Genomic DNA, 26,643 nt, shown 5'->3' with positions numbered 1-26,643 from the left:
AAGCACCATAAATCTATTACAAAGTTTCTCCAGCATCAGGTAGTGTTATTTGACAATCTGACTAAAGCTCCCAGAGAGTTTAAGCTTTTATAACAGTTCAGTTTACAGCAGGGGACTCTATCATCTGCCATTTGGCAAACACTCATATTCTGTGTGGAGGGCCTGCAAGGGGTTGGTTACTATCCTCTGAACCTGCCTAAGAAAAGAAAGTTCATGGATTGTTTGAAGGGATTGGTGAGTCCCTCTTCCCCATCATCTTAATAGCAGTGTATACCAACCTGCTGAACTTAGGTTTTACTTGTACTGTCAGGTTGATGTACCATGCTGGTATCCTATATCTAACTAGGCTATCAAGACATAGGTTAGGTCTAACGTAAATTAATCAAAGTGACTCTGTAATCAGTACAGATTCTCTAGAACAGGCCATTAAGACGTGTTCAACCTTTGATTGAAGCAGTGCACCACTTCATCTGTTAAAATAAATTTAAATGAAGTGTCAATAGACCAAAATCAAAAGTCTGCACTCATACTAAAGGTGCTGTCTTCCTTTCTCACCCACATAGCCGTTGTTAATAACAACATATGTAGAGAAAATCTACAATCTAAACCATCAAAATGAGGACTTCTTTTAGGACTAATGCTCCCCACTCATATTACTAACTGCTATTCAAATGAAGTTTACAACACTTATCCCAAATCCACAGAGAGATGCAGACAACACTAACTGTTTCACCAAGGCAAGAATAATGGAAATCATTGACTTCAAGCCTCAGAAGAGCAATCGTATTATTGACATGAACTGTGCTCAACATGTTAATAGTCTGCAGCTTTTATCTGTTATGCTGAAATCAGCAAAGGGGAGATACAGAGGAAGTGTTGGGTTAAAAAAAAATAAATAAATAAATCAGTAAAATATATGTTTGACTGTTTTCCAATCAAAAGCTCGTCAACTTCAGTATGAAAAACAAAGGAACTCCTATAACTAAGTGAGTGAGGCTGCAATCATTAATCATTACAGTTAAAATGTGTACACCGTTAATTACACCTTCACACAGTGCTGTCAGCTGGATTTTCTACCTTATAGAAAGAGTCCATTGAAAGAAGAACCACCCAGGGAACATCCAGCGCCTCAATTATCTTATTGGCAACTGTGGTTTTTCCAGAGGCACTTCCTCCACACAGACCTAAAGGAGCATGACCGAGAGAGACACAGCACCATTAATAATGATGAAGACAGATGTGCACCACTGCTTTTGGTAGACAAATCTGAACTATTAAAAGAAAAAAATATACAATTTCTCGAAATCTCCCAAGCTTTTTCCTGCCTTGAGTCTGTAGCTTACTTACCTCAGCTCAAGCAAATCAATCATCACATGGACCAAAAGAAAACTGCTGCCAATGTGCACGTTCAGGAGTGTGGTCACCGACACCCGATTTAAATCTTTGGTATAGTGAGAAATGTTGTGCGACTTGCCTGGCACTACTCGGGTTATTCAGCTTTGCATTTACTGGTTTGACAGAAGCTTGAATGTAACCACTCTTGCATATCCAGACGTATCAATAGCTGGATACACTCATCATTTCTGCAATGGGGTAGATGTGCCAACTTGTTCGCCTTTCTTTGAACCCAACACACTTATCGAGGGTGCTGCCAAGCCAAGGATGGAGTAAAATGGCCTCCTGCAAAATAGTCTTAAGAAACTTCATGGTGTTTAATTAGTCCCAAAATCTACAGCTAGTGAAACAGGGACATCCCAATAACTTGATTTCACAATTAATTGTGGCAATAATTAATAATAAAGATCCCTCAATACTGTCACTTTCCATGACGGATTATGTCTGAATCATGACAACTCGTGCACCAAACAAAACCAAAATTACACTTTGGCCTTATGGTGTTTGCATGTTACTGCAAACACCATAACATGTATGTTCTGTGGGTCATAGCTCAAAACATTCCAGCATTCACTAAAAAATTACATTTTAAGGAAGTAAAAAAAACAAACACCTCTGAAACTTTTCTAGATGGATAGTTTTACTGTTCAAACAAACTGACTTGGCGTGAGGTTGACGCCTTTTTCTAGTCGTCAGTATACATAAAAGAAACCATATTTTTCAGATATATGGTTTTGTTTCCTTATTTTAACTGTTCAGTATTATTTATGTCTCAAACAGCAAATGTTCTTCTCAAGGACAGCTGGAAGACAAAGCTAGCTCAAAGTTTTTCTTGTGCATCAAAATTCTTTAAGTTTAAAAGAAATGTTCAAAAAACATTTTGTAATGTAGTTTATAGAAAGGTCCTGTAGCTTCTGAGAGAAATCCAGAGTTTATGTGTAGTACATTTATTTCTTGTTTAAAGAGCAGCAGGGATTTTGTAGGATTGAGTCTTTTTGGCTACTTTGCACTGTTGCTATATCTTTCTGTTTTGTTTGCACCAAAAGATGGAAATAACTTAAACCTAGGGCTGGGCGATATGGCCTAAAAATAAAATCTCTGATTTTTTTATAACCAAATCCGATTTCCGATTTTAATCAATTTTTTTCTTTTCTTTTACAAAACATAAATAAACTTATTAAAAACATTTATTTGTTTATATAAATGAATGCCAGCAAAAATAAAGCATATAATGTCATAGCTTTTCCACCATATAAACGACTTCATATCTTACATTGAAATATGCGACACAATGCATCCGTGATCTCTTTCCATCTGGATCCTTATCAAACAGGATCCACAGCAGAAATAATTCCCCTGATGAAGGTTGTCTCTTAACTAGGGTTTATGGGCTAAAGTTGACTTCTGCATCTCATAGAGAGCAGCATTTCTCACTGCAGTTATACGCAGAGTTAAATCCCAGGTATGAGTGAAGGGTCACTTCTGTCAGACCGTTCTGGTGTGGAGAGAGGGCTAAGCCTGCTCCTAACTAACTATGGCAAACAAATCCCGATTTTCATAAAAATAAATCTCCAGAAACGGAAAATTCGATTTATTGATTAATCGCCCAGCCCTACTTAAACCTAAAGTCCTATAAAGAGTGTTCATGGGATTTTTACATATTTATAGTCTTGTGAACTTAATGCAGATTAATCATGATCATCTTGAAATTGTGATTATTTCTCTGATAATAATTGTACTATGACAATCTATTATGGTAGCACACCTACAATAAAACCATTTGCCATCTTCCCAAGGTCTCAAAAGTCAACCTGAAGTAATGGTCATCTCAGCTGGGACCACATTTGTGAAGGAGGAGTTGATGCATATTCATGTAAGTCAATATGTTCTGAGACAGATTAAATGTCACAGAACCTGTTTTTTGTGGAAATCGGCAGACAAGTTTTATGAGATGAACTAAATAAATGGAACACGAACAACAATCTGTAAACTGGAGTCAGAAACCAGTAAAAAAAAATAAATAAAGATACATAAAGTTCATCTGGAGCCCTGCCTCACCTCCTTTGACCCCCTCCCAGCTCTGAGAACACAACAGAAATCCTTCAGGACAACAATCCTGGGAAGCGAGCCAACAGTCAAGCTGGGTGGTGCGCAGGTGAAAAACAGGATGCATTTCTCGGGAAAGGCTGAGTATGTGTTGTGTGCGCATGTATGTGAGAGCACAGCAGCAGAAACAGCCTACGGAGGTACTTGTGTGATATAAACAACTCTGGATGAAGTGCTGGGATGAGTTTTTTCTCTGATAAGAACCATCTTGGTTTAAAACTGCTGAGTAGGAGACAGAAGAACACTGCAGTGCTGTTTATTTCTATGTGTGATTATACTGTAGGGTAGATTACAGAAGCACTTATTCTGACTTGTAAATTTCAGTATGAAAAGAAAAATAAAGTCTATTTACTGAGCTCCTATAAATTCTGCACAGACAACAAATTTTTAGTGTCACCCGGCAGTGGAGACTGGCCCATTGCAACAGATCAAACTGCCTTTTCTATTAGCAATAAAATCAGACGATAGAAAAGAAAGCAGCCACCTCTGGCATCTATGAGGCTTTACGTTTTCCCATTATCACCCTTCACACTCCCCTTTCTGTTCATCCATTCACCCTCCTTCGAACCTACTGGCTCACATCACTTTCACTCCTCTCGCCATCTCTGACCTTTACTGCAGGTTGCTTTTTCCTCTTCAGCCTCATGTAGCACACGGCGGTCGTTTAAAGCGAGGCCTCGGCACAGCCAAGTGTGAAATTGTTACCAGTCACTGCAGGCCATTGATAATAACAGACTGCCGACAAAAGGTAACGTCCACCTCTCCCTCTGGGTATTCCCACACATCCCAATCCGAAAGGTTTATCTACGGAACACTGGCTCCACAAACGTCAGACACTCGCATACACACTGGCTTCATTTTACTGCTGCTGGACTCATCCTGAGACCGATATTTTATTGTGCTGGTCAGCAACATTGCAGCCAGCTGCAGAGTGAAGCCACAGCGAAGCCAGAGCATCTTGAAGGTTTCAGACTCCTAAGTGGGCAAACAGATGGTGCCCAGGATGTTCACAAAGACAATACTATTGTCATTAAAATACTGTGTATAATGTTTTAAATCACATTCACAGGCATTTCAGAGCAAATATTTGGGTGCCTGAAAGTACAGCTGACTCAAAAATACAACCTTGATATTGTGAGGAAGATATTTAGATTTTTTTATATCACAATTACAGTTTCAAGCATCCACTTAGCTTCAACTCAATGATGGACTTCAAATGAATGAACAACTTCTTGTCCAACAGAATCCAGAGTGTTTTTAATGGTTGTTTTTCTGCCCTAAAAGCTTACAGTGTGGAGAGCCCAAAGGAAGTTGCCTTGGATCAATATTTACAAATGACTTGCCTGACCTTACATTTTGGACAAGTGCAGTGCTACCCTATCTGCAGATGATACAACGGTTTATTTTTAGGCAGATAATATAACTGTGTTAAACAACACACTTTCAATCTAAGCTGCATCTGTTACAGCTGGTAGGCTAATTCTGAATGTAGCTAAATCCAACAGTATGATGTTTAGGTCATAAACTGGTCAAGTGCAGCTAAAAAAATATCTGTCCAAGCTTCTTTCCTCTCAGAACAAAGCTGCTGGACTAGCATTGCAAAAGAATCATATTACTTAAAACGCACCTCAAAATTCTTGTTCTTGCTTTTGTGTTACAATTAAATTATTACCAGCAATCATATATAGCTCTGGAAAGGAAAAAAAAAATAAGAGTCCACTGCAAAATGTTCAGTTTCTCAGGTTTTATCTCTTATAGGCACAAGTACTGGTACAGCTTTGTCTCATTCTTTTTCAACTGCTGCCAATATTTCTCTTAATGTACAAATAAAACTACTGTTCTGTAGAGCAAAACTTGATCGGAAATCAAAATAAGAGAATGACATAGTTTGCAGAATTTGAACAATCCACCTGTTCACTTTTCAAAATTGTAATAATTTAACTAAAGATTCAGAAATCAATATTTGGTAGAATAATCCTGAAGCTTTAATCATAGCTTTCATGAGTTTTGGTGTGCTTTCCACCGGTTTTCACATTACTCTTGGGTAACCTTAAACCACTTTATGCAAAACAATCCAACAGCTCAGCTTTGCTTAATGGTTTGTGACCATCTTTCCTCTTTTTGATGTCATTCCAGATGTTTTAAAACGCTTCAAATCTGAAGACTAAACTGGCCATCATGTAGTGATCCTCCATCCAGACCTCGATTCCCCTGGCTGCGTGGCACAGAGCATTGTCCTGCTGGAAATACTAATCCTCTGAGATGGGGAGCAGAAGTCTTAGAAAAGGGAAGCAAATGTTTTTCAATGTGGCTTTAATAAAGCATCACAAAGACACATCTGCCTGATTCCAGCCTTGCTGAAGCCCCCCTGATCATCACTGATCCTCCTCCATAGAGCAGAACAAGATTTGTTTGTGTAAGAATTTAACTGTCAGTAGTATTACTCAGCGATGCTGATTTAAGAATAAAATGCAGTGGTCACTTCTTTCCAGAGCTGTATATTACTTAGGAATCAGCAAAACTGGGTTTGGAAATGTATTCTTAAGCACCACAAAAATTATTAACCACATTCATCTGTATGCTTACCAATGACAAAGGCCTCTTTGAAGGTGGTCCCGGTGACGTTGTACCAAGGCGGTCTGCCTGCTGTGTAAATGGTCCTCTTGTTGGTCCTCAGAAGAGGGGGCTCCGTCTTAGACTGACTTGTGGTCCGTTTTCGTGGAGACAACGAAGGGGTCAAAGGACAGCGGGGGGCATGATTTGAGAGGCCATCCAGGGAATCATCTCCGCTCCCACTGGAGATAAAGACAGGATCATTAAAAAGCAGCAGACAGACGCCTTTCTACAGGTTTGACTCACTAAAAAAAGAAAAATATTACAGTTAAATTAATATAAACATGGCAAGATAAGTCTATAAAACCTGGGGCTGATGGTACCATTTATCACTGAGCAGGAAGCACTTTTTTTTGCAACAAGTAGGAAACCAACTATGCCCCAAAACAATAATACCTGCTATAGATTAAAAAAAAATCTTGAACACTAATTTTAGAGTAGTGGATCTGACTGGCCCAACAACTATTTGCCTACACTTTTACTATTTAAGTTGTATGTATGATCATTGCCATCAGAGATGCCTAATTAGCTCATGGATGGCCCCCCTGCTGATGCTCAAGTAAAGGCATTTTAGTCATTACAATATATCTGCAAGTTTGAGGGACTGATCTTCAAAAACTGAAGCTGTAGAAACTAATATTTTGTTGACCAAATAAAAGCAGTTAAGCTAAAAATAGGAAAAATTAAAACTGTATGTTTAAAAATGGACAAAATATAAAATACTAAGACACTTTGAGGGACCTGCAGATATACTGTTGTCCTGTAGAGAGGGAAGAGGGAACATATTCACTTTAATGTCTCTCTGTTCTTTTCTCTCCACAGTGGGATCTTTGCTGTCGGTGTGTTTGAGGGGGAGGAAGGGAGGACTTTCCAGCCCTCCCCAGGAAATCACACCGCTGCCCAGGATACAGCATGATGCAGAGTGGGGCCACCACTCACATGAGTAAGGCTGTCATCACATGGCTAGAAGTTGATGTATTTCTCACAAACCTGGCTGTTAAGTGCTGCTTAACTCATCCTACGAACTTACATCTCTAAATGACCTCTTACACGTCTTTTGGTGAAAATGGAATTCATTTAAATAAATTATAAAATAATAAACTGCATAACCGCTAAATGACAAATGCAACATTATTTGGGAGTTTGGCTGTTCAACTTAGAGCTGCACTAAAGACTTAATCCACCCATCATTTCTTTCTAGTTTGCTTCCAAGTGTCAGTCTTTGTCATCTTTAAAGAAGTCTTTAGAGCAATACTTCTCCAGTATTTCTGAAGGCCTTTCAATCTGCGCTCTCAGGAGGTCTACACACTAACTGTTCCTAGTGTTAGAACAAAGACGGGAAAAATGTCTTCCCAATATTGTGCACCAACAGATTGGAATTTTTTACAGAGAGCTCTTAAAATTCAAACACTTGTGTCAATGCCTCATTTTAATTCTTTTCTTGATGACCTGGAAATGCAGTCAATGGTATGTCGCTGTTTTTAACCAGGTTTCTGCACTGTATGAAATGTATGAAATTGTATGAAATGTGTGTGTTGGAGCCTCTTGGCCAGGACTCCCTTGAAAAAGAGGCCTTTCGAGTCTCAATGGGACTTTCCTGGTTAAATAAAGGTTAAATAAAAAAAAAACAACTTTTAATTCAGAAACGGGCAGCCTTTTCCCTTTCAAGTCGAGTCGTTGTATCTGGCCATTTTCAGAAGAATGTGTGTAGGTGTTTGTAAAGCCACTATGGACCACTTGAAGGCATTGAACTCAAGGGATAAGCCAGTGCTGTGTCTACACATAATGGACAATTAAGCAAAAAGCAATTTTAACGTGGCTTTTTAGACTCTTTGTTGCCAGTAACAGGTCACAAAGAAACAATTTGTTTGCATTTCTTTAGATTCATCCAAAAAACTACAAAATATTACATAGCTTAGTAAAGAAAATTTTGCATATCTTAGTATGGTGTGTAGGGTATCCTCTAAAATTTGAAGAAACTGGGCAAGAAAGACAGAAAAAAAGAGACACCAAGCCTAAAAAAAAACTACTCATAGCAGATGAAAATTATCTGAAAATAGTGATGCTAGAATGAAAGAATGAATGATTGAATGAATAAATGAACGAATTGTTTCATTCATTCTTTGGGAAGGGAAACAGGAAGTCTGATATATGGAATACAAAGCAACCAAAATCCAAAGAAACTCTTTAAAATATCCTTCAAGAAGCCTGGAAAACTAAGATTACTTAAAAAAGGGTGCCCATGCTAAATGGTGATTATCAGGAAATCAAGCCAATTTTCACCTTTTCATTTGTAAGTGTATGATACTGTATTATGTTTGAACATGTTTCACTAAATTGTTTCAATAAATTGCTGCAACTATCTTGTGTTTTCCAGGTGAATGACAATGAAGAGAAGACTTCTGAACACTACTGTACATTATTCTGCACTTAACTGAGTGCAGATTGATTGAATCAATTGCAACTGATTTAAGTCTTATAGGGATTAATTTTTTCATGCTTTTGTGCTTAGGTACTCTATTTAAGTAACTTCGTAGGAAGTGCATTTATTTAAACACACTAAACAGGGAAATATGGAGGCACATCCCTCTACTGTACTGCAGGTCTGGATACACAGCCTGACTTCATGACTGAATCAAAGAGGCACCTGATCCCTTTGCACATCCTCATAAGGTTGTTTGCTATCAAAGATTCAAATCTCTAACCTTCTGGACATTAGCAGCTGATTTTACAGATGTTTCATGTTGACAAGCAGAATTAAACCCTAAAGTGGCTTAATATTTACTGACTGGTAATGCCGAAGTCATCGGGTTGAACTAAAATGTTGTGAAATTGTGTTATGTTAAGTATAAAAGTTTACAAATTTGAAAAATTGAATAAAATCTTCACATTTTCACAACAGTTCCTGTCACGTTAAAAAGGACAGTTACCCAGAGGAGCGTCGCTACCATTGACGTACTTGTTGCGAACAAATGTGTCAAAAATGTAACAAATATTTAGCAGAACATCACGTAGTAATCTGCGCATTTTACTCGCTTTTAATTTTTTTATGTCTTTGTTTCTCTTTTGTTCCCTCTGCAGCTACGCTAACGGTGCGTGGCTCTGACTGTGTGGCAGAGCTAGCCAGCTAGCTACGTAAGGAAGCTCAAAGGTACAGTCACGGCGCTCGCGTGCAACGCTCCGACCCCACGCCACGGACATCCATCATTCGTGTTTTACCTGTTTGACCTCAACATTGACCTGTCCGCTTCCATTCCCTCATCTGTCTGCTGTTCGCTCGGTTTATTGTCGCAGCTTGTGGTGGCCATCTCGATCGGCGCGGAAACCAAACACTGGGTACGTCACGACGTTCGGAGACGCAAACTGATGCTGTATTTATGGTAGTCGGAGAATTTCATGAATCAAAAACTCCGGAACAACATGCAAGTTATGGTAAAATGTTATTTTCAAAGTGTATCAGTCACTGATAAAGACATTTATCTTGATTGAGACTCAGTTCTTTATTTTACTCGCTCTAACGGCTAGTATCCACCAGTGTTTAATGTTCTACTTAGACACAATAAAACCAAATGAAAATAAAGACTTTTAACAGACCTTCACTCTATAAAAAATTAAAATAACATTAACATAAATTTAACACTAAAACAATACAGCCAATGACAGCTAGATTGAAAACCGTGTTATTTGGTTTAACATGGTCCTATCGGTACCTGAACGCAGCGTTGGCGCGGCATAAATGAACGATGAAGCTCGTTTTCTGACGCAGGATATTCTGTCATAGCCATATTTATTATACTAATACGTTAAGTCAGTGAACTGTGGGTTTTACTTAATCTTTACTGTTGTATTTGTTGACATTTAGTCTTTTCCAGTTTTATAAAAGGAAATTAAGCTCATAAGAGTGATAATTGAAGCAAATTGGGCAAACATGATTAACACTGGATTGAAATTTTAATCTAATGAGAGCTATGAATGCTAAAATGCCCCCTTTTAAGTGGATGTTTTTTCTTTAAGATAATATGGCATTATTACTGTATAAAATTGACTGTTTTTGTTAGAACTGTTTTGTGCTATTTGTTTTAGACGTGCATTATCATTTTCTGTAATAACTCCAGCTGCAAAGCTTTTATGAACACAAATCAAGCTCATTTAATGCAACTGACACGCAGGTTATAAAATGTTGATGTCAAAATAAAAAATAGCCAATTAGATAGGCTAATCATGACACATTTTTTATAATATGAGCGTTTATTTGTGCAACATTATCAGCCACCTTTTCGTTGTCAATTATGTGCTTTAAAGTTAATTTGAAGATTGCAGATGCTGATTCCATTGTAGACATTGATTTTCACTCATAGTGACGCTTGTCGCTATGTCCACCAACCGGAGGTGTCCTGCACGCGCCGGCTGATCAGTCAGGCTCTGCACTGTCTGCCGTCCAGACAGCAGCAGCAGCTGCAGTGTTGAGTTACTGCTGCACCTTCATGTCCGAGGTTACAACTCCTACAGCCTGGCTGTCCGCACCGCAAGGATTTTAAGGGTTTGTTCTGAAGTCTTGTTGCTCAGAGATGGGGCGTCGGTGAACATCAGGGACGACGGACAAATCTCACTTTCAGCATCAACCTAAGAGGAGCGAAAAAAACACACATTTTGTCTGTTTATTTATTTTTATTTTTTTTCTTTCTGGACTCCGTCTTGCAGACCACAAAGAATGGATAATAACGCAGAAAATTCGGAGAAATCTCATCTGATTGACGAGAGGAATGCGAAGATGTATTCCCTAAAATTACAAAGGTGGGAAAATATGCTTCATAACCAGAGCTGCATGGAAAATGTTGCATATCTAGACAAGTTACCTGGACAATTTGTGTGAAATATGTCATGTTTTCAATTTAAAATTGTTGTCTTGAAAAAAAAACTTTTATCACATCTAAAGAAAGTGTGACATCTGGAGAGGGAATGTATGATTTAAAAAAAAAGTTTATAGGGCCTCTAGTATATGCAGGACTGTGATTTGTGCGTAACGTTGAGGCGCAGAGGGAGCAGTTGTTACTGTGGTGCATGTTAAGCAGACTGTAGCTCTTGCGGGCTGTTTTATGTGAATGAACAAATTCATTTCCATGCTTGGCTTGTTTCTGGACAGCCTGTGACAAATGGCCCCGGGGCCAGTTCACTGAGCAGTGCTGAAAACTCATCATCTGTCATTAGAGGGAGTGTGGAGCGGATCCGTACGCGTTCAGACATTAGAAAGGGAGATTTGGATGAACTCTGCGTAAATACGCAGGTGATAGGCTACCACAAAAACATTCGTTCGTATGAAAGATACGTCAATACAACACACAATGGCTCGTTTGAATATTATTAATAATAATAATAATGTAGAAAAATACGTGTCTTTCAGTTGATAAAATTTTGTTTAGAGAAAATGACAGAGATATCCAACAGGCCAATAAATATAGGCCTACTAAAATTCTTATTTGAATAGTACACTATTAAAAAATATATCACAGAATCAGAAAAAAACAAAAAGTAATTACCATAAAAGCAAATAAATAAAATATTTGCCACTTCCTGCGGAAAACAGGCGGACACCCTGAGCCTGAAAATGCTGAAAAATGTTGGAAAATTAAATAAAACCATTTATGATTAACTCAATCAGTCGTGAAGCTCAATTATCTCAGGAAATATGAGAACATTTGCATCCTTCTCAGGCCTCGGGATTTGCCCGTTTTCCATATTAGTAAGGGGGTTTGATCACATAGATCAGGGTCGTTTGAAGTGAACCCTGATAAACCATTTCACGCTTCAGAGTCGTCAGTCTCTCACATTTCTCTAGGCAACTTAAGATGTAAGGTGACAGAAAACACAAGGCTTAATACCCAAGAGATGAAGAGAAAGCAGCGCGTGGTCTAAAATTTTGTGTTTTACATGAAGGAACCACATGTTTGAGGGCCTCTGAAGAAAAACACAACAACAAAAACAAAAAACCAAAGCATCCTGTTCATTGACATGAAAACAATGTGATTTAGGTGGTTCAAAAAGAGGTGGTGAGAAACAGGCAGATGTACATATGGCACCACATTTTGGATTTCACGCATCATTTGCACCATTCTTGTGCGCGTGCAGGCGTGTATGTTTACTGAGTCAACTTTTTTTTCACCAGCTGGGAGCAAAGCGTTAATATTTGTGTTGACCTTTGGACAAAATATATTTCATTAAATAAATAAATGATTATAATTATTTTTGATCGGTTTATCAAGAATTAAAAAGAAGTTAAAACGGAACGCTATCAGGCTGTATGATCATCAACAACATAAACGATAGTAAATACAAAACATGCTCTTTTTTGTATATGATCATTTTTAAAAATCAACTTTCTAGATTTCAGGCAGCACATCTAAGTTCGTCTATGTAAATAAACACATGACAACTGCTTGTAAAATGCCCGAAAATAAAGAAAAATCAATCAATATAGCCTTGAAAATTTGAATTCAATTCAGCTTCATTTATATCGCGCCAATTCACACCAAAGTTTTTTTCAGCACACTTTTACAGACGCAGTCCGAATCAGTCATAGTCCAATTATTATTCAATTAAAACAGACCCATCATGTGATCAGTCTAATTTATGACTGTTAAAAAAAAACAAATCATAAAAATAATTAGAAAAAGTTAATTCTGGAAAAATAAGAATCCTTGAAGCTAAGAAAAAAGGTAACAACAAATCCCAAATTCAAAAGGGAGTTCATAGTAAAAAAAAAGGTAAAATATTAATGCTCTGAGTAAATAAAACAAATAATAATAATAATAATAATAATAATAATAATAAAAGTTATTAAACAGTCACCCTACTGGTGGTTGCTGGTTCTGGCTGCCTGAGAACTGGTGTAACTTGCTGTCTGAAGTCAACGACCAAAATCTGTTTTTCCCCAAAAACAAAAATTAGCACAATCATGTGAATAAATTTTTTACAATGATTTAATAATAATCTCCATATGGCCTTTTTCTAACGAGATCACTAACAAAGTTTAACAGGCTCTGAGTTACCAGGACATGCAGATCAACTTTAGTGGTCAACGCATGGCATCAATCTTCCAGCTTCTCTGTGAGAATTTGTTTCCTCACAATACAAAAACTAAATAAAACAAAACAAACAATAACAAAAACCATGTTCTTCAGACATGTTGTTTGTCTGACCAGCCATCCAAAGTCCAAAGATATGCAGTTTGTCATTAAAGGAATGTGGAAAATCTTTCCGTCAAAGAGCCAATAAACTGACTAAATATTGCACCACTCAGACCATTTAAAATGTTTTAATGGAAATTTCATCAACAACTCAGCTGTTTTATACAATGCCTGATTTATGAAGTCTTAATGAGTGTTTTATCAAAAGGCAACAATCTTATCAAAACAAAATATAAAAGAGTTTTCTCACAATTTGTCTGATCTAATCAGCACTGAGCAGGTCAGTCATGGTAGCACAAAGGAAATCCAACAAATGATTATTTCAGCTCTGACAGCTTGATTAGATGATTTCAGATAATTTGGAGCACATGATAATGTTTGTTAGGGACCTTAAAAAATGGAGCAATTTTCACTGTTGATAAATTAAATATTTACTCATTGAATCTTATTTTTTTCTGCTAAGAAGCTCTGTTATATAATTGTTCATCAGTTCACATTAAATTTTCATTAACCTCTGTCATAAAGAATAAAGGCAGCAAAATAAGTTTTTTTTAAAAATGGAAACTAAGTTTCTCTTATCACATCTTTAATGATCTTTATCCTGCAAGAGCCAATTCGTAAAGAGCTGCTGGAGGATGCACCAATCACGAGTCAATCAGCAGCCTAAACTGCAGCCATAACCCTCAGAAGATGCTAAAGCCATCACTCTTATAGCCTCCATCCCCTTAACAATTAACAAGTGGGCATCATCAGTCATTAAGAATCTTCTCATCTCTAAGGCATAAAGGAAGTTACCATATTTGTACCATGAGGGTCCCACATGTTCCATTTCCACTGCAAATGAACCCTTCCCTGTGAACCCCTATCTCCAGAGGCTGCTGATATCTCTTTGGAGGACTGCATGCCTTTCTGTTTGCAGTGGGAAGATGATGATCTGCAGGGCGTGAGCAACACAAAAGTAAAGCCAAAAAAATGACCCTTAAACACCACAAGCTGATACAAGAGCCAGTGGAGCAATATGTAGAAGAATGTAAGTGATGGCTGACCTCCTACTGTTTAAAAGTAGGTTAAAATGCAGACGTCATTTACTTCTATGACAAAACTCATTCACAGCTGCATCCAGACTATTATATTCAATCATAAACCATTTTTTTTGGGTGATTCATCTGATAGTTAGATTATAAATAGATTTATTTATTAGCTAACTTACAACAAATGTCTAGGAAATTCAGATGGTATGAAACCCCCTGAATGATAGAGAAATTAACAAGCGCTAGAAGATCACCAGAGTCAACAGGTTTAATCCTCTAAGGATGATAAATATCTAGTTTCCATGTAATTAAGCTGGCAGTTATTCCTTTTCAACAAGAAGACAAACTTTCTAAACATGTTGAAGTCTTTTATTAGTAAGGTTTACATGAATTATATACTGCCAGTCAGTGGCAGTTCTCAGCCTCAAGCCACATGTTTGTTTCCATTAATACTATACTAAACAATATTACTTCACCCAGTAATTACTTAATAAGAAATATACCACTTTCATGGGATAAAACATTTTAAAATAAATTTCTTCCATTTGTACACCTCCTGACCAAGTGGATTAAACCAAGAAACAACTTCTCTGACTTAATCAAATGAGGGTGTTATAATCCTTTAAGAACAGAAAATAACAGGGTGTATCTAAACAGGAAATTATAAACTATTATTAATCACCAAATACTCTTTGTGCCAGCCCTTTATATTTGTTTGCTCCTCTTCTACTCACTAATTCTCACTAAAGCTCTCCTGATTCTGTTTTTGTTGTTGGACGGAAAAATAAGTCTAAATTTATGAGTCAGCTCATTAGGAATACATAAAAATAGTATCAACAGTTTCTGACAAAATCTTGATTTTATAACCCCAGCATTATCTAACAAAAACTCCCTTCTAAAAAATAAAATATGATGCAGGGTCTTCACTACATTTACATGCATAATGAAATGGAGAAAATTAGGTGTGCCAAAATATCCTAAATGTTTTCTTCCACAATCTACACATGCTCTACCACACTGTTCATTTGTGGCTAGCTAGCAGGAGCTGCTGCAGTGATGGAGCAGATTACAGGCAGGTGTTTCCGCAGTGGTGGAGAAACTGGGCTAGATTTTTTGCTGAAAGTGTCTGAAAGGTAGCAAAGTCTATTCAAAAACTGCAGGTTGGCAACATTGGTGGCATCAGTCCCCTCTTTTTATGCTGCAAAGTCATCAGTCGTTGATTTGTTGTTCATTTCATGATGCATGCATGATGTGAGAAAAGTGCTAACTGCGGAAACCTGGCAGTTTATGGTACCAAGTAGTGGGATCCAGATGCTGTTAAGTAAAATACTAAGAAAGTGAAGTCTGCACTTGTGTTCTTTTTTTTTAACAAGGATGTCATACTTTCATATTATCAGTTTCTGTGGCTCATTCAGAAAACATTCAAGGTTGCAGCTCTGAATGTGTTTATATTAAAGGTCACAGACTCAGTGCATAAGAGCACTATCTGATATGAGCTGCACATGCTCAGTTAAGAGTCAAGCACACACTATAACTTGCCTCATCCTCAAATCCCCTACCCTGCAAAGATTTAGAAAACAAATGCTTTTTTTTTTACATTTACTTCTGTGGATCTAATGTCTCTGCTTCTTGTCAACTATGTTCAGTTAATTACAATAATTCAATTTGTTTAACGTTTACATTCTTCAAAATATGGAGAATTATATGCAGAATTTTCTGATAATACACTCATAGACCAAAATAAAGTTGAATATACAGGATAAGCTTCTAATTTAATCTAAACACGTGGAGATATAAATGATGAGTCTGCTTCTGCAGACTGGACAGATCGTTACACTCCTAAATGATGCTCATCTGAAACATCTTCATCTTAGGTTTTTGTTGATGATGTTAAAAAGTTTTAAAATAAACATGTAACCAGCATTTAGGTTTGCTAAGCCAGGTTTACAATTGCAGAAATACACATTTTTTTGTTTCACAACCAGGATACAACCCAGAAAACAATGCCCTGGCTTGTAAATGTTTTACATTTAAACATTTAAAAACACAACCTTATGTAGAAAAATCAGGAAATACGGTTACTTTTATTAAAAGATTGCTGTTAATGTTTTTTTTTTTTTTTAATTTTCACATTAACAAATCCATCCCACAGGCCAGATTGAACCCGCTGGTGGACAGATTTTTACATTTATGTTTAACATGTTAAGCGGTGTTTATATTGTATATGGAAATATCCCCAGCCATTCAAACATTTCCAGTCGTTTCAGTTTCAGCTGCTGCTGGCTGGTGTTGCAAAAGTAGTTCAGGTCCAACCCCCAAACAGATTGCTCTCAAACCTGCATCAGCACTACCATTAAAATGACACTCCGGCTTCAAAATTGAAAGACGTGGCAGTGCATCACCATTCTTTTTACAGTTTATGTTTTCCTCCATGTCGATGTGCTATTTTGTAGCACAGCAGGTCACGAAGTGCTTTTCCATTTGTGTGTGTGTGTTTATTGTCTGAGGATATCTTAAAATCCATAAAACTGTATATTTAGTTTTGCACACCAAAGCTTTATAGCTTATAAATATGTCTATGTGTGGACTGCATGTAGACTCTTTCTGTGTTGTGGTTATTTTGTGTGTTTCTGGTGTGTGCATTTTCATGTCCCAGTGGTATAATTGAACAGAATCTGTTTTCCACTTGGCTGGCTCTTTTCAGCCTGGACATCCCCCTAAGATGAGGTTGTGTGTGATAAAGGCAAATCATGCAACGCTGGCAATCTCCTGTGTGAACTGTGAGATCTAAAGTGTGTGCGTGGTTATCTCAAGTGAAGCCAAATTAGCTTTCTCCACCTCATTAGTCACGTCATTGCATCCACCCCTCACTGCACTTGGTGAGAACAGCAACCTGGGCATGTGTGTGAGATCAAAGTGGAAAAGTCAACAATTTCTTATGCTCATATGAGTGCAGTCCAGGTCCATGTTTGTGTTGTCAGAGGTGAAGTGTACACGGATCAGCCTTAACATTATGAACTCAGACGGATTAATTGAAAAACATTGATTATCTTGTTACAACAGCACCTGGCGGTTAGTGGGATTTATGAGGCACAAAGCGAACTTTTTGTCCTTGAAGTTGATGTGTTTGAAAAAGGGAAAAAATTCAAATGAAGAAAGTTTGAGCCACTGCTGCTTTTGTAAATGCTGCTGGTCTGCACCTAAAAGGAAAGAAAAGGATTGAAAACTGGTGAACCAGTGAAATGGTCATTGGCAGCCAAGGTTGAATGGTGCTTGTACAGAGAAAAACTCTTTCCTCGATCCAACAGTGGAGCTTTATGTGTTGATCTGCCGATCTATGCTAGCTTGGTATAAACAAATAGACTGAAAAATCCCCTGCATGAAAGGTGATTTAAATAGGTGTGTCTTATCAAAATCCCAAAAAAATAAAACTGTATTGTTTAAAGGAGAAGTGTGTTCACTCTTTCTCTCTGCCACATCGGTCAATATAATCTGGTTCTTCCCTGAATTACCCATCGCACCATTCATCCACTTAAGTGAACATTGATCGCAGAACACGCCAGGTTTCCACTTTATGGACAATTGTAGTTTTACTAAATGATGCTGATCTCTGCTACAGCATTTACTCAAGAAAATCAATTCTTTAAAAACCCAATACTCTCTAGATTTGCTATTGTTACAGAATGAGCAGATCCTAAAACAGCCTGCCACAAAGCGGATATGACCTGAAATGAGGTAGTCCAGCTGGATGTACACTCACCAGCCACTTCATTAGATAAACCTACCAAATACTGGATTTAGCCCCTTTTTCCTTCAGAACCAACATTATTCTGCATTATTCAGTGATTTTGCGCCATATGATAGCATCACACGTCAATAATGAGAATCTCCCTTTCCACCACATCCCAAAGCTGCTCTGTTGGACTGAGATCTGGTGACTGTGGAGGCCGTTGAAGTACAGTGAGCTCCTTGTCATGTTCAAGAAAGCAGTTGGAGATGATTTGAGCTTTGTGACATGGTGCATTATCCTACTGGAAGTAGCATCAGAAGATGCTACACTGTGGTCATAAAGGGATGGACATAGTCAGCAGCAATACTCAGGTAGGCTGTGGGTTAAACCAGGCCAAGTTGGTACTAAGGGGCCCAAAGTGTACCAAGAAAATATATCCAACACCATTACACCATTGGCATCCAGAACTGTTGATTCAAGGCAGGATGGATCCATGCTTTCATGTTTCCACCAAATTCTGACCTGAATGTGGAGCTGAAATAGACTCATCAGACCAGCCACATTTTTCCATCTTCTATTGTCCAGTGTTGGTGAGTCTGTGTGAATTGTAGCCTCAGTTTTCTGTTCTTAGCTGACAGGAGGCACCCGGTGTGGTCTTCTGCTGCTGTAGCCCATCTGCTTCAAGGTTGGATGTGCTGTACATTCAGAGATGGTATTCTGCAGACTTTGGTAGGAATCAGTGCTTATTTGAGTTATTGTTGTCTTTCTGTCTTCTCCAACCAATCTGCCCATTTTCCTCTGATATTAACAAGGCAATTTAGATCCGGATAAGTGCCGCTTACTGGATATTTTCTCTCTTTCAGGTCATTCTCTGTAAACCATAGAGATGGTTGTGTGTGAAAATCTCAAATATTCAAAACAGCCTGTCTGGTTCCTACAGCCACATTCAAAGTCACCTAAATCCCCTTTCTTCCTCATTCTGAGGCTCAGTTTGAATTTCAGTGAGACATTTTGACCACATCTACATGACTAAATACACTGAGTCACTGCCATGTGATTGGCTATTTAGCTTTCTGTGTTAACAAGCAATACAAGCAAATCCCTAAAATAATATTATGTTTAAATCCCTACTTAAAACCAGTTGATTTTATTATTATTGTAATATTATTTTTGGTTTTATTTTGGTTTTTGATTTTATTATGTTTGTTTTGGTCTTATTTTACATTGCTTTATTATATTTTTAAATTTATTTTATTCTTATTGTTCAGCAATCAGTACTTAATGTTTTTTAAAGAGCTTTATAAATAATGTTGGCTTGGCTTGTCTTGGCTAATAATGTAGACACTGAGTCTACATGGACGTAAAAATGTTGAAAAAATTACGAAAATATTCCCAAAACTTAATTCAGTTCAAGTTTATTTTCTCTTTTGGTTATTTGTCTAGAAGACAAGGAGGCTGTATAGCCCAGTTGGGACCCTTAACACTACTGCCTAACCATTGTAAGTCAGTTTGGATAAAGGCATCTGCTAAATGACTGTAGTGTAAGACAGTACAAGAAAAAGCTCCATACTAGTCTCAGTTATGCTGCTAAAAAACACAACAAGGATAAAAAGCAAAAAAAAATATATAATTGTAAGTTACTGCAGTAAAAACAATAAAATATAGAGATCATAAGATAGAGTACACAAGTAAGAGATAGGTTATTGTTAATATATCACTTTAATGGTAGTGAGACAGAGTTATGGGTGACGCAATCTGTGTCTGTTTTTCTGTGTTTAACAGTTGTGGGAAAAGGATGGAGCAATACCCCCTACCTGCTAATACCCTATAAAAAAATCACCTAAAACAACTTTCATTCACAAATGTCTAAACAAGTCAAAGGCTGTAACCGACTATAATGTGAGTGCCTGTTCATAATTGGAGGTCAACATACGCAGCATATACAGCAGTGTTACTGATGTACAAAAAAGTCCACAGCTTACATCTAAAAAAGAAACGTACTTATAGATATGCCAGAAATGCTTTCAAACTCTGAGACTTTTGAGACAGATGTGTAACTTTGTTTTAAGAGAGCATCTGTCAACAGTAAGTTTTCTTTTAATCATTACTATATTATCTGTATCCCTGCAGGTCCTTTCCAGATTCCAAAGAGCAGTACCCAGACTTCCCTTTTAAGAATGGAAGCACGCCCGGTGCCATTGAGCTGAGACGGCGCGTCGGCACACACTGCCACGGCCCCAAAGCTTTGGTATGCGAGGAGAGTGGAGACAAGTTGCTGGCAAAGAAGAAACTTTACATCGCTTCAGCAGTCTGCCTTGTCTTCATGATAGGAGAGGTCATAGGTAAAAGTTTCATTACTCTGAACAAATGGTCAGATGCAATCTATCAGAAAGGTTTTGGAGGCTAAAGAGTTGATGGTTGAATCGTTTAAAGCTTCCAAACAGCCACTGTAGCACTTCCAACAATATAACTTTACTGAATATTCTGAATATTAGAGATTTATCTATCAAAGAAATTTTGTGTTTTGTACTATAATGTAAACTTCTTAATTGAGGAGCTAGTAAAACAACTGCAGCAAAGTTCTCTTTCCCATTGTGGCTGATGGCTACTGACAGCCCTCTCCAGTGAACAGCCAGTGCAGTAATAGCTTCTGCTGAACACAATCACTCAGATGTTACATGAAGCTTTGTGAGCTCAATAAAAGGCACTTGTCCTGGCAGACATCTGATGGGTTGTGCTTTGCTTTTTCTCAGGTTTTGCTGCATCATTAGTTTGACTTGATAATGACTTGATACACCTGATTTAAAGTGTAGCTCCTCTAAACTTTCTAGAACATCAAGCTACATGCTGCTGTTGTTATTTTCCTTGCAGGTCCTAATTCACCTCTGATGTCTTTATATTTTACTACGAGGTGATGATCAATACACACCAGCTATGCATGATATGTGGTATTTGACTGCGATAAAAGGGGACTTTATACAAGCATACTTCACAAGCAAACAATCAGAAATTCATGTAATGTAATAGATTACTATTTTAAGATACTTGCTTTCCCCTACAGGAGGCTACCTGGCTCACAGTCTGGCCATCATGACTGATGCGGCCCACCTTCTGACAGACTTTGGCAGTATGATGGTGAGCCTGTTCTCCCTCTGGATCTCATCCAGACCACCCACCAAAACCATGAACTTTGGCTGGCACAGATCAGGTAAACTTTCAGGTTTCAGGGTGAATGGAGAAAAAGGTGTTGTGATTCTCATTTTAATGCCTATTAATTTTAAATTAAGTTGTAAGAGACACTAGATAATAAAGTATTAAAGGAATTTGTTAAAATATAATAACCTCATTAAAACATTTTATGTTGTAAAGATGTGAAAATTACAGCAAATTCAAGGGGTAGCATACACTGATTGCATGGAATTATAAATACAACTAGAAAAAAATTTAATAATTTGTTTCTTAAAAGATTTATTCAGCATTAAAGTACAACATAAGTCACAGTTTTCTAAACATCCAGTACAGAGCAAATATGAGCATCCACTAAATTTCTTTTAGAGTTTACTAACAAAAAAAAGAAGAAGAAGAAGAAAAAAAAGCACTGACACATTCCAAGTCACTTTAAGACTAAGATGTGTTTATATTAGAAGACATGGCTGCTTTCTTGACTTTACATAGTGAGACAGAGGTGCGCTGCCTTGTACTGTGTGATGAACTGTATGCATATTAAAGTGAAGATTATATTCTTTTCTCCCCCCCCCCCCACAGAGATCCTTGGAGCATTCATCTCCGTCATGTCCATCTGGATTGTTACAGGAGTTCTGCTCTATTTAGCCATCGAGAGGATTGTACGCAATGACTATGAGATTGAGGGCCATGTAATGTTAATCACCTCTGGATGTGCTGTCATTGTAAATATCATGTGAGTCAGACTGTGTGTTAAAATTTCTTAATGGTCTTATTTCAAATGACTGTTGCATTGACAGATGCAATTATGAAATTATATGAAACTTAAGCTGCAAACTGCATGAAATACTTAGAAGTTGAATCTAAAGTTAACAGTCTTTATGGAAACGTATCATGTCATTGAGGTATGCTTATAGGGGATTTTGATGCTTATGTTGCCTCTAATCTTAACACAAACCCAGCTGCTTCCTGCGTGCCATACATCAGTGCTGACAAACAGACCTGAAGTCCCTTTCTTCTGTCATTCTGCAGCATGGCTTACATCCTCCATCACTCCACCACCCTCCACCCTCATGGCAGTGGCTATCACCAGATTGACGAGGACGGTCAGAGCCCTGTCAGCCATGGCCACGCTCATACGTTCTTGGGCAGCCATGGCAACACAAGCGTCCGTGCCGCCTTCATCCACGTGGTCGGAGACCTGCTGCAGAGCATTGGCGTCATGGTGGCAGCGACAATCATCTACTTTCGGGTCAGATATTTCAGGATGAAAACCGCAAATAATTTACATTCTTACAGTGTTTTTAATGCAATTATGCAACATTTTAAAACAAAAGCTGATAGTATTTCTTATAAAAATGTCATTTGAAGTGGTAAAATTCTAAATGCACAGACACGGGATTTAAGTATTTCTGCCAACATTCAAGATGTTCACCATTTTTTTCTTTTCACTTTTGCCCTGAGCATTTTAATACTAATGACTGTGAAAAATGCCATCTGATGCATTTTTATGTACTCTTTAAAGTAATGTCTTTGGACTCTTTCAGCCTGAGTACAAAGTTGCAGATCCCATCTGTACGTTCCTGTTTTCTGTCTTTGTCCTCTGCACCACCATCACCATCCTCAGAGATGTCTTCAGGATACTCATGGAAGGTACTGGATCAGAGGATCAGTGGTTTCCGTTCTTATTCTAAAAAGTTTTTTTTTTTATTGTTGAGCACTTACTTTTAACAAAGAAAAAGAAAACAAAACACAAGATTAGACCTAACTGGAAACGGCTCCCAGTCTGTGTTCGGGATGCAGACTCTGTCCAGGCTTAAGACTTTCCTTTTTAAAAAGGTCTATAGTTAGACTAAGCTTGGGTCAGAGTTTACATTATGTCTTTTACAGCACTTTGTGATCAGTCATTTTTATTCTGTTTACACTTTTACTTTTTAATTTCATTTTGATTAATCATATTGTTTTACATTTACTAATACATTTTAGCTGTTCTGTTAATAGTTTTAGATTATCCTTATGTTTTATTTTGTAATGCTTGATTGCATTTTTTAAACTATTTTCTTTGTGTAAAGCAATTTGAGCTGCAGTTGTACTAAATTACTAAATTACTAGCCTAATGGAGGCCAGTGTTTGTATTACATGGTTAAAAAGATTGGGATGCTCATTGTTATCAGTTGTTAAAGCAGCATTTTAACAGTAGCTTTCTAACATTAAAACTTTATGCTTTTTCTGACTCATTTTGGTGGCACACTGACATTTATTATGCACATTGTTGGAGATGATGTTACCCTGCACTGTCTATTGGTTCAGAAATTCGTAACTTTTCTTTTTCCAACCAGAGAATCACAGTACAGCTGTGATTTGCTTTGCAGCACTGAGTCACATGCCAGCATCTTGATATCAACATGTTAGGTGTTTTAGATGCACACCATGGCTGATTCTGCAAAGAAACACAAGAGGGCATTATTGAAGGGAGAGAAGAAAAGAAAGAGGGAAAATAACAGAGCAACAGATAAGACAGCATTGGATTGACTGGCTGGAAAGAGCGCAGAGAAGAGACAAGATGTAAGACAAAAGCTAAATTATTGTGTGTTAGGGAATGCCACAGTTAGAAAACATGCTAAAGTCCAGTAATACTGCTTTAAGATAGGTTGGCGCCATCTTTCAGTTTTAAAGAAAGAACTCTGAATCCACATCGACATTTTATTAGGTTCTTTTTTGTTTAAAGAAACTGGGTCTAGTTTTTGGTCACGAGAAAAATAAAATGTAATGTAGAATACTAAAAAAAAAAAGAAAAAAAACCTAAAGCAAGACTGAAAAAGTAACCTTTAAAGGACAGTTCCACTGGGGATTCACTGAACCTCACATCCTGGTTTCATTTAATGAGTAACTCACCTCCTTTGACCTCCTCAAGTCTTACAGAAGACATCTCGACAACTGGGAAAACTTCCTCTGCAGTAACACAGTTTACTTTACAATAGAAATAGCTTTTAATACTCAGGAATAACAAATTAAAGATTTAGGGAATTGTAAGTGCTTGAATAAAGATAACTGGACCTGAAAACATTTCATGTCTCATCTGAAGGTTTCTTCAGCTCTAAGCAGTTGGTGGAGAGTGAAGAGCTGAGAGGCGGATAACTTTTCAAGAACCCAGTAACACGAAGGCCAGTTACTTTTATTCAAGCTCTTGAAATGACCATTTCACGGTTGACTGAGAATCTACAGCAGCACATCTCTTATGGAAGTGGTGTAAACAGTGGAAGTCTGGGTTGATAAACTTCACTTAAGCTCCTGACCAAGTAATGTGACCTCTGGAAGTTGTTCTATGAGTTGTTTTTTTTTATTTTTTTAGTTGGAATTGAGAATTACAAAGTCTTCACTTGTAACTGAATGCAGCATTACATTGAAACCTCCCTCATGCCTGTTATGTAAAACGTCTTTTGTGTATTATGGATACACAAAGGGCTCTGTTTCTCTTGTCTTTTAGAAAAGAGTGCAAGTATATGACAAAAATAAAATGATAGATGCAAAAATTAAACAAGCAGTTACAAAAAGAAAAGGAAGGAACTTCAAGGCAAACAGAGCAAAATAATAGTTATTTATAAAGGATGCTGTTTTATCCTTGTAGGTTGCACAAGAAATTAGCTTCTTCTGACAATCTAATGAGTTGTAAGTCCAGATATTTGCATTAAAATGCAGCTTGTTAGAGTCAAAATACTCACTCGAGTAAAGTCCAGATACTTGAAAGTTCCACCTAAACAAAGTATTTGGACTTTGTTAGTTCCAGCTGTTCGATATCAGCTTACAGGAAAATCTTGGAATATTAGAGGTAACAGCTTGAAATAAATTAGGTGAATAATAAATTGGTAATTAGTTTTAGGAATCTTCCTTGCTATGTATTTCAGTTTCTTCATGTCCAAACCCTGGAAATGGGATGAAAATGCAACTCTGCCTCTGTGCAAAGGAAGAATGTGTCAGAGCTGCATCAGTCTCAGGAAACGCTTGCCAAATACGAAAAAAAAGAATGTTTTTCAACTATTACTTTAAGATGTTTCTGACCAGAGAAGTTATTCAAATGCCTGCAGCTGCGCTCAAGCTGTCAAGCTTTGACAAGGTCGGCACCACATGATGCTCAGAGCTGCAATGCCATGTGCATTCATGTGTAAAACATAAATCTAATGATGGGAATCATACCCTCACATATATTCGTAAAATGATATACACATCCCCCGCAGAAAGTGCATAAAAGAAACTAATGCCAGGATGTTGCAAAATAATTAAGACACAACCATCATACTGCCAGTAACTCAGTGTTTTCTTTTAACTTCAAAGTTTATGGAGTACAAAGATAAAAAGCACAGATGGTCAAATCCTGAGGATGTTGCTAGGTTTCAAATTCTGTTTGCACATTAAATTTTCTAAAGATAAGCATCTAAAAGTAGCTACTGGTGCATTTTAAAGACATTTAGAACAGAAAAAGCCTGCAGTGTTGCAGCAATAAATGCCATCATGGAAGAGAGAAGAATCTTTTCACCCCTCTTTGTAAAACGCTGGCACACATTCTGTTGAATCTGTGGTGTGTTTTTGTTTTTCAGGGTCTCCTAAAGGAATCGAGTTTAACTCTGTGAAAGAGGTGCTGCTGTCTGCAAAAGCTGTGAAGTCTGTGCACTGTCTGCACCTGTGGGCTTTGACTCTGGGCCAGGCATTAATCTCTGTTCACCTGGCCATAGGTAATGTAAACACTTAATCTGCCTCGCACTAAAGTGTAGCATATTCCAGTAGGATGCACAGGAGATCAAAAAGTGTGGATGTAAATGGAGCAAAATTTTCCACTGGGTAAAGAGAATTGACTGTGAACATAAATATTAAAGGGAAAGTAGGGTAAAATAATCCACAGTGTTAGATGGAAAACTCCTGAAAGATTAAGCTTAATGTTGTTACAGTACTTTCCTGGACAACATTGGGTTTTGAGTTTTAAACATGCACAAAAACTAATCAAAGTAAAGATAAATTATATTAAAAATATTTGATTCAGTGTGTCATTTCTTGCTTTATGGTTTCATGTCAGAGGAGGGTGCCGATCCTCAGTCGGTGCTGCAGGAGGCCACAGACCTGCTCCACACCAAGTTTGGTTTCTACAGCATCACCATCCAGGTGGAGAGCTACACTGATGACATGAACCACTGCTCCCGCTGCCAGGACCCCCGTGACTGATACAAATACTGGACTGGAAGGGCTCAGGCACACAACATTATTTCTGGGTTGGCTGGGCCTCTGACAACTGATCTACCCTCACAATGAAGCTTCTTTGTCACGGAGGAGAACTGGTTTTTGGTGTACTGTCATGTTGGCCATGAAGTCAAAAGAAATTAAGATGTCTAAATCATCCACGTGTCAGTAG

The 26,643-nt window shown here is 37.6% G+C and overlaps 2 protein-coding genes across 3 annotated transcripts in view; one reads left to right on the top strand and one right to left on the bottom strand.

Moving 5' to 3' along the window:
* The window catches only part of si:ch211-243j20.2 (uridine-cytidine kinase-like 1), a 28,235-nt gene extending 18,793 nt beyond the window's left edge, over window positions 1–9,442 (bottom strand). For both annotated transcript variants that reach the window (XM_041975121.1, XM_041975120.1), the window contains exons 1-3: window positions 9,334–9,442; window positions 6,088–6,296; window positions 1,078–1,184 (exon numbers count right to left, since the gene is read on the bottom strand). In XM_041975121.1, coding sequence (XP_041831055.1) covers window positions 1,078–1,184; window positions 6,088–6,296; window positions 9,334–9,422 — 405 coding nt within the window. In that variant the 5' untranslated portion in view covers window positions 9,423–9,442. The remainder of the gene's footprint in view (window positions 1–1,077; window positions 1,185–6,087; window positions 6,297–9,333) is intronic.
* A 1,383-nt stretch (window positions 9,443–10,825) lies between these two features.
* On the top strand, window positions 10,826–26,643 carry slc30a2 (solute carrier family 30 member 2). Its single transcript, XM_041975126.1, has 8 exons — window positions 10,826–10,908; window positions 20,190–20,401; window positions 21,121–21,267; window positions 21,825–21,978; window positions 22,275–22,494; window positions 22,790–22,895; window positions 25,838–25,972; window positions 26,311–26,643. Exons 1-8 carry the CDS (start codon window positions 10,826–10,828, stop codon window positions 26,454–26,456), a joined length of 1,203 nt encoding a protein of 400 aa, XP_041831060.1. The 3' UTR covers window positions 26,457–26,643.

The sequence above is a fragment of the Melanotaenia boesemani genome, chromosome 22 (assembly GCF_017639745.1).
Source record: "Melanotaenia boesemani isolate fMelBoe1 chromosome 22, fMelBoe1.pri, whole genome shotgun sequence".
NCBI lineage: Eukaryota > Metazoa > Chordata > Actinopteri > Atheriniformes > Melanotaeniidae > Melanotaenia > Melanotaenia boesemani.
The sequence above is the reverse complement of the archived record's forward strand: the minus strand, read 5'-3'. Positions and strand labels throughout refer to the sequence as shown.